The 14884-nt window shown below is 43.5% G+C and overlaps 1 protein-coding gene across 4 annotated transcripts in view; it reads right to left on the bottom strand.

Moving 5' to 3' along the window:
- SETBP1 (SET binding protein 1) overlaps positions 1-14884 on the bottom strand; it is a 387029-nt gene that overhangs the window by 194544 nt on the left and 177601 nt on the right. For all 4 annotated transcript variants that reach the window (XM_034943599.3, XM_034943602.3, XM_034943600.2 and 1 more), the window contains exon 3: positions 3764-3817. In XM_034943599.3, the coding sequence (XP_034799490.1) occupies positions 3764-3817 (54 nt within the window). The remainder of the gene's footprint in view (positions 1-3763; positions 3818-14884) is intronic.

The following is a 14884-nucleotide window of genomic DNA, read 5'->3' as shown; positions in this document are numbered from 1 at the left end:
AATTGACATTTTAGAAACTCATTAAAAACAGCCACCCTTCATAGGTGGCCATTACACTTGCCCCACACTTGAAATAATACTCCATTTTGCCTAAAGGAAGTATCCTATTCTCTGAGACAATAGAGGGTTTATGTAGCAGGTGAGGACCAAATCCTTTAGTCTGTGCTTTCCTCTGTGGTGGACGTTCGTTGTCACATCACTGTTCCACCACTGTGGCTGGGCATGCAGGACCTGAGTCTGAATATGGTGCCCATGCTATGGCTATTTCCTTACCACATTCCCCCACCTCGTAAGCATGTGCACAAGCACGTGGGCATCACCCACAGGCACTTTACTGCAAAGTTTAAGCAGCCTGCACATTCTTGTAGGAACTGAGAAATAAAAGTAAATAAATAAATGCCAAGAAGCCTTGGATGCTCTTTGCATCCTGGATGAAGGCACTGGATGCCAGCGTTTGCCTTGGATTGCTCCTGGAGATCTCAGCCTGCAAAAGGAATGGGTTGTCCAGCAAGAGGGGGTAGTAAATGAATGATGGTACTAACAACTAGTGCAAGCATGGCTAGCTGCTGGATTTTCCAGTGTTGTGGAAAGCATGCAAACCAACAAAAAATAAGGTAACAAAAAAGCATATAAAATATTACCATTAAAAAAAAACAGATGTGTGTGTCTATGTAGAACAAAGATCAGAAGACTATACCCCAAAATGTCATTGTGTATGATTCTGAGGTGAAATAATAGGGTATTTTCTTTCTGATGGTTTTCTGTATATTCCAAATTTCTACAATGGACACTTACAACTTTTATATTAGAGGAAAAAAAGCATAAAAGAAAAATGCAGAGGAAAGCATATGGTTATTGGGCTTTTACTAAAGAAAATTAGATGTCAGCTCTTATTCCTCTTAGGAATGCAGGGGACCAGACAGACAAAAGAAGTGAGGGTTCTCATTTCCAGTAACCCAAAGACTTAGAAAGGAGGGTACTCAAGTGTGTCTGTTGCTTCAAAAGGCAAGAACAGGATGTTAGAAGGTAAAAGGAGATGTGTTTGGAGGTAGAAGAGTCAGGGTGGGTTAGGTGTGAATTTCAGAAGCTTTTCCATCTGTGCCTTTAAAACTTGCTGAGAATAGTACCGCCTACCAGCACCAGGCCTGACTCTAGAAGAAGCTCTACCCTGTGGCCCGGAGGCCAGGCTCACCAGCCTCTGGGGAGACCACCACCTGCTAAAACACAATACCTTAGAAAACACGGGCTTTCAGGCTCATCCTGAAAAGTCATGTGTTTATTTCCAGGAATGAACATCGCATTTTTAGTAACCAATAACCATGGGGAGAAAGGCAGATAATCACTTCCTTACCTTCCTCTTCTCTATCTGGAAGCAGAGAGAAGACAGAGACAAATCAACAGACAAGCCAGCTCAATACAGTCACTACTCTACACACTTTCAAAATCATCAAAGATTTTGTAACTATCTTCCTTAAGAGTCTAAAGCAGGAACAAGCATCAAGAAAAACAAACAGAAAACCTCTACATTCGAGTGGTAAGTGGGCACCATGCAAAAGCTGAGAGGACAGATAGTTATCTCTGGGAGGGGTCCTCAGTGAGTCCCCTCCTGACAGTCAATGATGGGTCTTGGAGGGGAACACACCCATGCATTATTGTGTGGGACTCAGTTTCATCTGAAACCCAAAGAGAGAAGGGGAAAAATAACAACAGAAGCCAGCAGTTTGGTGCAGTGGGGCTGGAGGGGGCAGTGCAAAGCCTGTGGACAGCTTTCTATTTCTGTTTTAAAAAGCACCCAAAAGGATGCTGTTGACCTGAGACACATCTGGGCCTTTCACTAGAGAATTAACTTTGATCTGGGCATTACACCCTGGCCACAAGTTTCCCAGGACTTCCTGGCCTCAAGAACAGGCATCCTGAGGAGTGAAAAATAGGCATTTATGCTTCTTGCCTCAGGGTGATGACACGCAAATGGAATAACATGGAAGGGCTGAACAGAACCAGAGGAGCGAGCCATCTGCACTGGAAGCTGTGGGGCTGGTTGTGGGGGAGGCTGGAAGCTGCCTTTCTAGGATAATGCCCTCAAATGTTATGCACGAACCTCAAATATAGCTAACTTCTCCTTCACTGGAAAGTTTGCTCTATTAGTTTAAATCTAATATCTAAAAGTGTAGGTCAACAAACACGGAGAGAACGTGTTCAGCTCTGAAGGAAACCATGCCAAAACCACGCGCACACACACAACTCCAATAAACTCAGTCTCTACCTGGTGTCCTTTTCAAGCAGTAAAACAGCACCACATAATTTCCTTTAATGTTATAAATTTTCAGATTAAAACAAAATATTTACCTGAAATGGCCACCATGTATGAGTGTAGGTGTGGAGGTAGGTGGGGTAGGCGGTAAATGTTGATTTTCTTTTGTTTTTGTTTCACATTCCCTTAGCCCAACTGGAAGTTTGTGTAAATATGTGAAAAAGTAATTAATTAAAGGTTTTCAATGGTTGACAAAAAAGGCTTACTGGACATCTCTGTCTAAAAACTCACTCCTTTCCAGACAGGAGGATTAACAAGGTGAGATGACAACACCCCACACTGGTGTGTGAATCTATCTTTGATTCTCGCCAACAGGGCCCTTGATTCTGTTAATTCTCTTCCTCTAGCCTCCCACTGTCACCTGTTCCTAGCTCTCTGTGTGATCCGGGGCCACTTTGCATCAGGACTGGGTCCTCAGGTTCCTCAGCAGTGAGAGGGTGCGCACAGGATGTGGCTCACATGGGAGAAGGGTAGGGAGGGTGCAGTGGGCTCCTGGATGTGAAACACCTTTAAAGAAGAAAACGTGCTCAAATACATGAAATTCCTGCAATTAGAAACGTATTTGCTCGACCCCTGGAAGTTCGCTGCCGTTAGCTATAATTTATTTTCCCACAAAGGTACAGCACTGTGAGACCTTGAGGCAGGCACTGAGTTGAAGGGTGACAGAAAGTTTCATTTTGCAAGGGGGACAGGGGCAGGGGCCAAGTCCCCTAATGATCACCTTTGGATTTATCTTTCTTTATGTACATGTTCTAACTACACCAGGCTCTATGTGAGCACACAAGGGCTTTTGTATAGCTGAGATTTGTGTGTATGTGTCTTTGTGTGGACTCCTTTTCCAGAGACAGGCAGGATGATGTCCATTTTCACCCCTGCAAAAAAGTCTCCAGAAAGCCCTTGCCTACACCCTCACACAGTTTGCCCATAGTAACCTCCAAACACCACTCTGGCCAGAGGTAACAGTGGCCCATTTCCTGACCAAGATCAGCAAACCTCAACTGTCTGCCTCTGCAGGAGTCTGAGATTAACTTGGCTATCAGGCCTTGACTATGAGGCATTTGCCACAAAGATTACAGACATGTGAGTGTCCTGTCCAAAAAGAGAGAAATGCAGGGGAGAACCCCAAACCCAACCCACCCTCTACCACCATTGGTTTAACCCTTTCCTAAGCTGAATCCCCAACACTTAACATTCTGAGCATCTTGATCTCTATATATTTTTCTCCTATAGAATATTAGGAACGAAAGAGCAGAAAGAGGTGGTTTTGTCCATGCTAGAATGAGAGGAGCTGGAGGAGGAGAGCAAGCCACCAGGTCATTGTCAGTTAGCTAGGGAAAGAAGCTAGAAATCCAAGGTTCGGGTTTCTGTCCTGGCCGCAAAGGTGCTTGTTGACAACCAAACTCTGGATCATTTTACTCTTCCAAACTTCATAAAAGCATCAGTGGAACTTACCTGTGGCTGAAATCCTTTGAGGTCACTGGCTGCAAGGTCACTGGCTGTGAGGAGCTGCAAAAGAATAAAGAAATTTTCTCAGTGACACTTTTCAGTTTGCATACAGTATCCCCACGACAACTGACCAGCAATGGACTTACCATAGCCTGGATGAGAGCTACAAAAGTGGGATCGCAGAAGGCAAATGTGAGATTTCTGGACTGGGAATCTAGGCTCAATGGCCTTCCCACTTTGTGCTCCATCTCTGACTTCGTCACTTCTCTCTTGCTGCTCTCTCTAAACTATTTCTATGTGCTATCAGTTCTTCAGAGGGTCTTAAATTAGGAACCATGGGCTATGGATGGCCTTCATCAGGTCCATGGCTCCCTGAAATTGTAAGTATGTGTGAATCTATAGATGTATATATTTCCTTAGAGAGATGGGCCCTGGCTTTCTTCCTGCTATCAAAGTGGTCTGTGATACAAGAATTACTGCTTCAGAGACAAAGGTCCATCTCCTCTAAGAGGGCTTTTCCTTCCTTCCTTCCTTCCTTCCTTCCTTCCTTCCTTCCTTCCTTCCGTCCTCTCTCTCTCTCTCTCTCGCTGGAGTACAGTGGCATGATCTCGGCTAACCACAACCTCCGTCTCCCAGGTTCAAGCAATTCTCCTGCCTCAGCCTCCCAAGTAGCTGGGATTACAGGTGCCTGCCACCATGCCCGGCTAATTTTTGTATTTTTAGTAGAGACGAGGTTTCTCCATGTTGGTCAGACTGGTCTCGAACTCCTGACATCAGGTGATACACCTGCCTTGGCCTCCCAAAGTGCTGGGATTACAGGTGTGAGCCACTGCACCCGACCATTTTTTCTTTCTTTTTTAAACAAACAAACAAAAAATCAGCTCAGTAAAAATGACCCTCTCCTCTTTACAGCTACATGTGACTCAGTTTCCCTTTGTCATATGTTGCCTATGATTTTATACACTATTTAGGATTTTATACACTATTAGGATTTTATCATTTATGCTTCAAACAATCATATACAACATAAAAGAATAAAAGTCAGTTATATGTACTTTCTGCACCTCTGTGTTTAATCAATATTAAAGACTAAAGTTACGGTTTTAAATATTTTTGCATCCTTTCCAGGGTTTTGCACAAGAAAACATTAAATAAAAATGTATGATTAACTAGCAAAATAATCACATTCTTATAATAAATGCTGGGAAAGTGTGAGATAAAGAGGAAAAGGCAGATGCTTATTTTGATTCAAGGAGGGTGACTGCTAGCTTTGTTAGGCCTGGAGAGCATTTGTGAAAAATAGGAAAGACTTCATGTTTGCTGTAACAATGTTTTGTTTGGGTCAAGAAAGAGAAGAAGTCATGCTGAGCCCCAGGGCCTCCAGCCTTCAGAAAAGCTCAACTGGAATTTTTAGCTTCCTTAAATGACTGCCAAAAATGGTGCTTAAGTGATGTTGAAGCTAGGATCCAGCAGAAGAGAGGTGGAGAAGGTAAAACCTGCACTGTTCCCCACCCCCTCATTCCCCATCCTGCAGGCTAGATCCCCCCATGTGGAAGGTGTCTTGGGGGCAGGCAGCACCATCCTGGTGGAGAGCTGGTTTGACCCCTCTGATGATAATGAAACAGCCAAGCCACAACACATTAGGCCACTTACTAGGAACTAAGGGTGAAATGTAATGATAGACTTAGTCCCTGCCTTTAAGGAACCTATAGTTTGGTGAAAGAATCAGACATGCAGACATGTGTACCTCAGTGGGAGCAGAGTGCAGTCAAGTGTGAGCATCAAACTGGGGAAATGAAGCAAGAGCAGTCAGGGTGGGCTTGTTGAAATAAGATGGAGCTTGCATTTGGCCTTGATTTCACATGGAAAGGTGGCAGGGCAACGCACTTCAGGTGGGAGCAGGTGCAAGAGCAAAGATGTGAAAAAGGAAACGGCCAATCCTAACACACCTCCATTTGCATCTGTTAAGTGCCAGCCACAGCCGACCTTAAGGAGAAAGGTAGGGAATTAGGATACGGTGAGGATCACCTGGGTGGCTGGCATACTGGGTGCTGCTTTATGTAATTTTTCATTTTTAATATTCACAACTCCTTCATGAGACAGAAAGTATCTCCTCTTTACTGATGGGAAAATTGAGACTTACGAAAGCTAAGTAACATTTTCTAGGTTTCACAGCTAGTACATGTATTTGGGATTTAAATCCCCAACTATATTTTCCCAAAGCTTATGCTTTTTCCTCTATAATAAAATGCGTCTGAATTATAGCACACTGGAGACCATTTGTTGAGGAGATATGGCACGGGAAAAAAGCTGAGTGCCAGAATATTAGTCAAATGAGCCACAGAAAGTAACATAAAGCATGTATCCTGGTGAACAACCCTTAACTAACTCTTCCTCGCAGAAATGCTTGTATTTAATTGATAATGACCATTTATCCATCTGAATTTATCAGTAAACCTTTACCTCTAGCTTGAGCTGGGCATAAGATTCGGATGGAGCTGGAAAGGACGGAAAATAAAAGGCTGGGATGAGGTACGGGCATGAGAGTGACCTGTGCAGGAACACGCCCACCAACGTGTGTTAGTATATTGGAACCAGTGCTCAAATTCTCCAGACCCTGGGCGTGCAGAAGGTAGATATCTTCCTAGTTTTGTTTCGTGCTGTTGTGTGTATTTTTACTCGTCTATTTTTCACCTAACAAGAACATGCCCAACAAGACCCTGTCTAAAAAGACGATGGCTTCTATCTTATGTAAATTTTGCATATCTCAACGTGTTGAGAAGAGTCTGGACATAAAATTATCACTAAATAACCTGTTTGTCAAATGACTTAAAAGGAAAATGGAAATATTGTCAGCCCAGAGGTGAGGACCAGAATACCTAAATTGCTGAGCCTAGAGAACAGAAGTGTGAGAGGCAGGCTTAAGATATCTTCCAAGCCAACAAAAGGAAACAGCACTCAGCGCCTAGCATGTTTCCTGTGTGAAGGAGGCACTCAAATATTTGAATGAATTAATCAACTCAGGCACTGGGGACAAGCTCTTCTCCAGCCACTACAGGTTTTACTAGAAGAATATTGGGTGGTGTTTCAGTGTAGAAATTGGAGGTTAAATTTAAGGAAGAACAGTATAAAAGGGAAAGAAGCTGAATGGTGAATAAATCCATCACCAGGGAGAGATAGTGGTCTCACCCCTTGCACTGGTTGAAACAGTAAAATGTTAAATGGGCCCATCCCAGTTCAGATGTGTTAGTGCAGCTGATGATGTGTGGGAGGATACAGGGATATAATGTCAGGGATGGAACTCAAATAACTTCTATCTGGATTCCTTTATTTGGGAGATTTGGAATGTTTAACTCACAAACTAGCATGCATTGAAGGTGTTATCTGACCTGGGAAACAACCAAAGACAAGGCTTGTGACATCTCACAATGCGTCCTGAAAAAACGGTATGTACAACAGTGTGTCTTTCCTCACCATTACGTCACAACCCCTTGCCTTTCTGGCTTTTCTGGCCTTCTGCCTTCCTGGCCTTTCTGGGTTCTAACCACGCTCTAACCAAATGCATGGGCTGTTGGGCCAAATATAAACCCTGCATCTTGAGCACTCCCCTTTTCAAAGCAGATTATTTCCCATAAGTCTACAAATTACACACCAAGGGATGGAGAAACAGCTGAACCTCAGGCACTAATATATGGTGCTCAGGTGTGGATCAGCAATAAAGGAAAAGATCACAGACCACCCACATCAGGATATCGCAAAAGAGTTCCATTCTTAGTGTCAGGGCCTGAGGGAGGCAGTTGGAGGTCCCTGGAGAAGAGGAGAAAATCATTGTGTTCCCAGTGGGCTCAGGAGCCACCTCTGCTGGGAAACTGGGGTGAGAAAATGTGTAGACAAAGGGCGTGCACTGTGCCTGTCTCTCTACCTTCACTCAGAGTGGCTCTGCTTTTCCCTGGTTCTTGTATGCGACTTCAGTTGAAAACCAATGTTTGGTACTAAAACATACCTTAAAACTCCAGACTAAGTCCTTATTTTGCAGAAGAAGCTGATAAGTGACATTTTCAAGATCACATTGCTAGTTAAAAATAGGATTGGTTAAGTCTGCTAACCCTGAGCACCTCTGCAGAAATCTCCACTCGAGATTATATCTGTCCAATCCAGCGCTGACAACCAGACATAACTGGCTGCTGATTTCTACCCTAAAGCTGGGATAGATTTGCTCAGAAATCCAGAGGAAATTGAGGCATGGGGAGGAAGTACACATGTCCCTCCTCAAAGCCACTGCCTTGAAAAGCGCACATCCCAGACCCTTCTCTACTGCCTCTCCTGCTTGAACCCTATCTCCACTCCATCCCATTGGGAAATAGTTCACTGCTCATGGTAGCCTTGCTGTGTCTAGGGTTGAGGGGGATCCAAGACAGAGAGGCAGAGAGGGAGTAAAATGAAATTCACCATGGCCCTAGGGACTCCAATCAGTCTGGAGTTAATGAAAAGGATCCTGTCTTTTCCCAGGATGGCTAAATGTCCGCACCGCTCCCAGCTAGAGGGTCGAGAGGGTGCGGGGTGCAGAGGGCAGACAGAATTACATTTAAAAGGCAAAGGAAGGAGAAAATTCTTTCATCTCCCTGGTGGAGCCCGGCAGTGTTCCTGGGGCCCTGCTCAAACCAATCTCATTCCTGACACGTCTTGCTGCTCTCTGGAACAGTCCACATTCAAAATATTAGGAGGATGACCCTGCCTTCCATTTTTTGAGGAGCTGCAGTTTCTCTCTTGGCATAAATTCAGGTTGCTTTCTTATTTTCTCTCTCTCTCTCTGAGCTTGAGGGCAGGGTTGGAGAACAAGGAGAATTGAAGGGAGATGAAGGATGCTGTGGGGTCCTAAGGAGGTGAGAGTAGAAATCCCTTCAGCTTCCTAAGCAGCGGCATTCTGCTCCCTTGTCTTTTTCAAACTCTGTTCTCTGAATGGGATTCTCTCTTTGCGTCTCCCACCCAGAACTATCCATGGTACAGCTGCCACCAGCATTCCCTGGTGACCTCTGTGAGCCTAAGGCTGTCCCTCCAAACAGCTGCCCTTCTCCCTGCAAACTTCTATAGCTTCTAAACCTTCACACAGGAGGGGAGGAGGTGACTCCATTTTTTTCCCCTCTGTCCTCCTGCCCCAGGAACAAACGTCATGTCCCCTCTGCTGGCCCTTTATCAAAAATGCATACTCCATTTGGATAGAGTGGGGCCTCACATACCTGCACCAATTGCTCTGGCTGAACCCAGATGCTTGCATCTGGGAAGGGGGACACTGACACAAAAGGCAGGGTGTGGGTCATGCTGAACATCTGGCCAGAAGGATCTTATGCAGCTGGACAAGCTGAAGACTGGTGGCCCTGGGGATACTCCAAGTCATTTGCTTTTCCCAGATTATCTCCTTTCTTATGGGCCAAAGCAAAGGATGCTGGCACATGAATGGACAGATGGATTGATGCATAGGTAGCTAGGTAGGTAGGTAGAGAGACAGAGTGAAGATGGCTTTGGGGAGAACAAATGACCCATTTTCAAATTTACCCTCAAAGGTACCATCCTTTTGTTTAGTAAGCCTCCTTCACCTCTCCTCTTTTCAATCTGCCCTCATTTCTATTTGCAATGTAGGAAATGAATCTTTTTCTCCCTCTTTATTTCGTAAAGTGTTACTCACTTCTTACTTTGGCTCTAGAATGGAAGTTGAACTCAGGCCCACCACAACCTTTCAACCCATAAAAAAGTTCAGAACAGCCTACGGGTAACGAAAATTGTTCCAGCAAGCCGAGGCAAACATCTAATCATATGTGTGCAGGGGGCTGCTTGAGATGAACTAGCCCCACACTCTCCATTGTAAATGGCAACTGAGGCACAGAAAGATAAAGTGACTTACCCAGTGGAGAATCAGAAACAAAAAATCTAACTGTATGTATGCAACCCAAAGAAAGTTTCTAATATCCATCCATACTGGGTACTGGGGACTCTGAAACAGGCAGGAAGAATTGTAAGATATGTCAGGGGTCAAGACAGAGAAAAGGAAAGGGGTCTAAGGAGGGCTTCTACCAAGCAAAAGGCTCTGAAATGACCAACCATGAAGGAGACCACAAATCCATTGGGACCACAGAAGGAAATCTGGAAATTGGAAAATAAGGTAGGTAAAATGGAACCAATAGGTTGCTACTCTTTCCAAGGATAAGTGAAACACTGTCATACAAAACAGCATTGGACTTGGAGGGAAACAAACAAACAAACAAACAAACCTCTGTCATAGTCCTGGTTCTGCAACAACTCAATATGGGATCTGTCATGGGATCATTTACCTATGCAGGTCTCATTTTACCACCTATGAAATGAATGTCATTTTCCCTTTGGCCCTACCCTGCCAGCACCCTAAAGCATCCCTCTCACCCCAAGGCTGGAGAAAAGATGGAGGGACACTATCTCCTCTGTCCCCTGAAAATACACACCTCTAAGAGCTTGTTTACACTTTGTGGAAGAATTCCTATTAATAATCAGAAGGTCAGAGGGGAGGACAAAGAGATAGTCTTGTACTATGGATCTGTTATTGGCTTACAAATAGGAATTTGGACAGATGGCCACTCAGACTGCTACATGAGTTCCCCATTCCAGTGAGGCTGAAGTCAAATCCACACCCTAGCTAACAGTAAACAATCTTCCAATTCAAAAGGCATTAGTTCAAATGGCCAAGGCATTGGGGTGGGGGTGGCAGTGGACGGGTAGTGTAGAGACCGCGGGGGTGGTTTCCCACCAGCCTAAGAAGCAAGTTATATACTCAAAATTGCCATCCTAGCTGAACTGTGTCCTTTTGCTAAATCCTCTCAGCCTCATGAAATTTTAAAGGTTAAACCTGAAATCACTGACACCTCCAGTCTTAATTTTAGGCTCCCTTCTTAAAGAGCAACAAGGATGACTAATAATAACTTTGTACATAACTCCAAGCAAGCCTGGTCTTGATTCCTTATATTTTTCTTTTATTGCTTCTTTAAATGATGGGGTTCTAATATTTACAGGTGAGATCTTTAACAAAATCCCCCAGATATGGAGCCAAAAGAGCTTTTATATATATTTTTAAAGACTCCATGTGTAACCTTGGCACATACAACCCATACTCTTACAGTGGTGTGTACATTTGCTTGCTGTCCAAGTCATAGCTATTTCAACTTCTGGGTGGAAATGTCTTTAATCCTCCACCTTTCAGATTGAAGAGATAACTAGAGACCACATGAAAGACGAGACCTCCAAATGCCCTGATATAGACTCACTGAGATGATGAGTCTTGTTTTATGTTGAACTTAATGAACCCAAAGAAACTTATTTGAACTTAATGAACCTACAGAAGTTTGTCCCACCCCTTTAAAACTTGACATATAATTTGTTTTAGATGCAAGAAAACTGGATTTTATGTAGGGCATCTTCTGCGGTTTTTGGGTGAGAAGTTTACATAGGTAAATCTGGTAGAAACTGGTGATATGGATGTTAATATCAGCATTTATTAATCATTTCAGTCAAAAGTGGCTCAAGAGACTAAAGTAGTCTCTGGGGTTCATTCAGGATTAGTAGGTGATAGAATGTATTTGAGCCTGGCTTGGCTAACTCATGTTCTTTTTCACTACATCATAATATCTTATGAGCCTCTGGCTACCTTGGGTATGTATACTGTTGGGAGCTCTATCAGGTTGTCCATGTTGTATCTAACATTCTGAAATGAATGATGAATAAGAAATCCACTTTGGGAGGCCGAGGTGGGCAGATCATGAGGTCAGGAGATTGAGACCATCCTGGCTAACACCTCATCTCTATTAAAAATAAAAAAAAATTAGCTGGGCATAGTGGCAGGTGCCTGTAGTTCCAGCTACTCGGGAGGCTGAGGCAGGAGAATGGCATGAACCTGAGAGGCGGAGGTTGCAGTGAGCCGAGATCATGCCACTGCACTCCAGCCTGGGCGACAGAGTGAGATTCCGTCTCAAAAAAAAAAAAAAAAAAGAAGAAAAGAAAAAGGAAATCCACAAGACAGTGGTTTTCAAACTGTGCGCTAAGAAGCCCTGAATTTCATGGAAGGGCCTTGGGGATTGTGAGGTGAGTGAGAGGCACTGAGGTGGGAGTTCCAGGCTCTTAACCCCTCTTTATTCAGAATAACATAACTTTTACTGGTATATTGTATTGGACTTCCATGTTAACATCTATTTAAATTAAAGCTTTGTAAAAAATAAATTTGGCAAATCCATATTTGAACAGAGAAGGATACTACATACATGAGCAAGCCATTCTCAGTGCTAATAGAATTTACCTGGGGAAAGAGAATTAAGCAGCTTATCTCTTTAAAGATGCTAAGATAGTCGTCTCCTACTAGGAGTGGATTGAACACATGACCAGACCTCATTTTAAGACCATACTGCCTTTAATATGTGCATGAGTTACTCATGGGGAAAATGCCTTCCCTTTCTTTCTTTATACTTTTTTTTTTTTTTTTTGAGATGAAGTTTCACTCTTGTCACCCAGGCTGGAGTGCAGTGGCACAGTCTTGGCTCACAGCAACCTCTGCCTCTAGGGTTCAAGCAATTCTCATGTCTCAGCCTCCCAAGTAGCTGGGATTACAGGCATGCGCCAACATGCCTGGCTAATTTTACATTTTTAGTAGAGATAGGGTTTTGCCACATTGGCCAGGCTGGTCTTGAACTTCTCAACCTCAGGTGATCTGCCCACCTTGACCTCCCAAAGTGCTGGGATTACAGGCATGAGCCACTGCGCCTGGCCAATCTTGCAGGCAGTATGCCTGCTGTCTTCATCTGAAGTTCTGCAAGCTACATGTTTTGGAAAGAACAACTAATGTAAAGAGGAAAGAGCTAAAGATATGTTGCTTCTCAGGAGCACAATCTGGGTTGTAGGTCCTTTCCTTCCAACAAAATTAAGAAATCACATTGCAAGCATCTGTGGGCTGTTTCCAAAGTCCGTAAAAAGCCAATAAAGGAGGATTCCCTCCTTGAACATATGCCAAGCAAAGCTGGGTGCTGAGGGAATATCCACCCTCGCTTTCCTCTTCTTCTCATCATTTACGGAATTTCTGCTTAGAACTGACCAGATGATCTGCTCACTTGGCCCAAGATGAGTATCAAAGCTTTCTAATTCATCCCCTTGGTGAATCCCAGGAAACTGATTTAAATCCCTGGGCTCACTCAGTGGCAGAGAATGGGAAAGTCAGAAGGTGCTTGTTTCAGAGAGTATCTGAGCACCGAAGTCAAAAGCTCTGCTCCTCAGCTTAGTGGAGCCAATTTGGCAGAGAATCTGGGTCCCTCGGCCAAATCTGGAGCAATTAATCATGATTACAGGTGGGTATCCGAAAGGGATAAAGCCAGGCAGAACTCAATGAACTGAACCTTGTAGTTGCAGGTAGCCATAACTTTTATAATTGTAAAAGTTGCAGGTAAAATAGGAGAATCTCCTCCAGAAAGCCCACCTTGAACTCTTGGCTATTATAATATGAAAAGTCACTATGATTTTTCAGGACCTACTTTTGCCTGTTCTTCTGTCTCAGGACCTACTTTAGCCTGTTCTTGTACCAGGTAGGTACTTTAACTTCATTATCTATCTTAAATTTCACACTATCAGTGCAAGATAGTATTATTTTCTCCAGTTTATAGTTGAACACACTGAGGCTCAAACTGCTTAAATAACTCACCTAAGGTTATGACAGCAAAAAGTGGCAGAACTGGAATGTGGACATAGCTCTGAATCATGGAAAGTCCAGTTCTCTGTCTCAGCCATCCATGATCCCCTTGGGAATCCCTTCATGGAAGGTTGCTATCTCCCTCCCTACTCTGCCAGGGAGGCAGCCTGGTCCCCAGGGACATTGGTACCACTGCCAGCCATGCCTCAGGTGACTCACCATGCAGGTAAAAGTCAGACTTTCCATTAGCCCCATGCAGCCCCACAAGGTAGGCATCTAAGGTATTGTCTCTGCCATCTTGATCTCCCCTTCAAATTTTTCTAAACTCAAGCTGACTTTGTTCAAAGGAGTTTCATTCCTAAATCTGGGTGACCAAAGGATTTTGTACTATACACTGCTATGAACATTGTTAATTATCATGTGTATCTTCTCTCCCTAAACAAGTTTACCCTCTGTCCCTTCCCCCTCCTTCCCCCAATCCTTCCTTCCTTCCTTCTTCCCTCTCTTCCTTCCTCCCTCCCACCCTTTTTTCCTTCCTTCCTTCCTTCCAGCAATGGCATGCCAAGTTCCAGACACCATCACAGATGGTAACCAATAATGGGAAGGAGATAGTTGCATCCCAAGAAAGAGTGATATCATGATCATATAGGTGGGCAATTATTACTTTTAATAATATTAAAGTGTATTATAACTTTTAATAATACAGAGAAGTAGAAAATCCCAAGTAAGCCAACTCTATTACCACAGGTATGAAACATGCTATTGTTTCATCTTCAAATCCAACACAGCATGAGATCTAGAAAGAGCACAGGTGGCAAGAACAGTCTTGTGCCTGACAGAATGAAGGAGCTGGACAGCAGGATGCAGGGCCTTCAAGGAAGACAACTATCTTCACCAAAGAGAAGAGAGGTGAAAAGCAAGCTCTTCCTCTCCTTTGCAAAAAACAACCTTCACAAAATAAATATTTTAAAATATAGTCTTTGTCTATCAAATACTTCTGCTAACAGTTTTTATCAGATATATTACTGAGTATTTTCAAAGACATTAAATCAGGTTATTTGCTTGTTTATTTTAATTAGCCAACTGGAACTTGCTTGCTTGTATGCTTTGCCATTGGTTGAAATGAAAATATCTTTGAACTGCTATTTGAAAACTGTGCAATCAATTTGCAATCCCTTCCACAGATGGCCCTGCTCTTGCATTAGTGTTACTGGCATTGCAAATGCCAGGATTCGGTCCTGCCACTCTTTAGCATTGGGAGCTCTTTGAGGACTGAGACAGCTGGCTGTTTTCAAAATGATTCTTCACCATTGAAGATACTCTGCAGAATCTGCCACAGCTTCTAAAGATGCTCTCAGTGCATTAGGCAAACAAAACATCCTTGGAAAACAGGACTAGATTCTTCTCATGACAACTTCCAAGGAAGTCTGCCTCCT

Source organism: Pan paniscus, chromosome 17 (genome assembly GCF_029289425.2).
Source record: "Pan paniscus chromosome 17, NHGRI_mPanPan1-v2.0_pri, whole genome shotgun sequence".
NCBI lineage: Eukaryota > Metazoa > Chordata > Mammalia > Primates > Hominidae > Pan > Pan paniscus.
The sequence above is the reverse complement of the archived record's forward strand: the minus strand, read 5'-3'. Positions and strand labels throughout refer to the sequence as shown.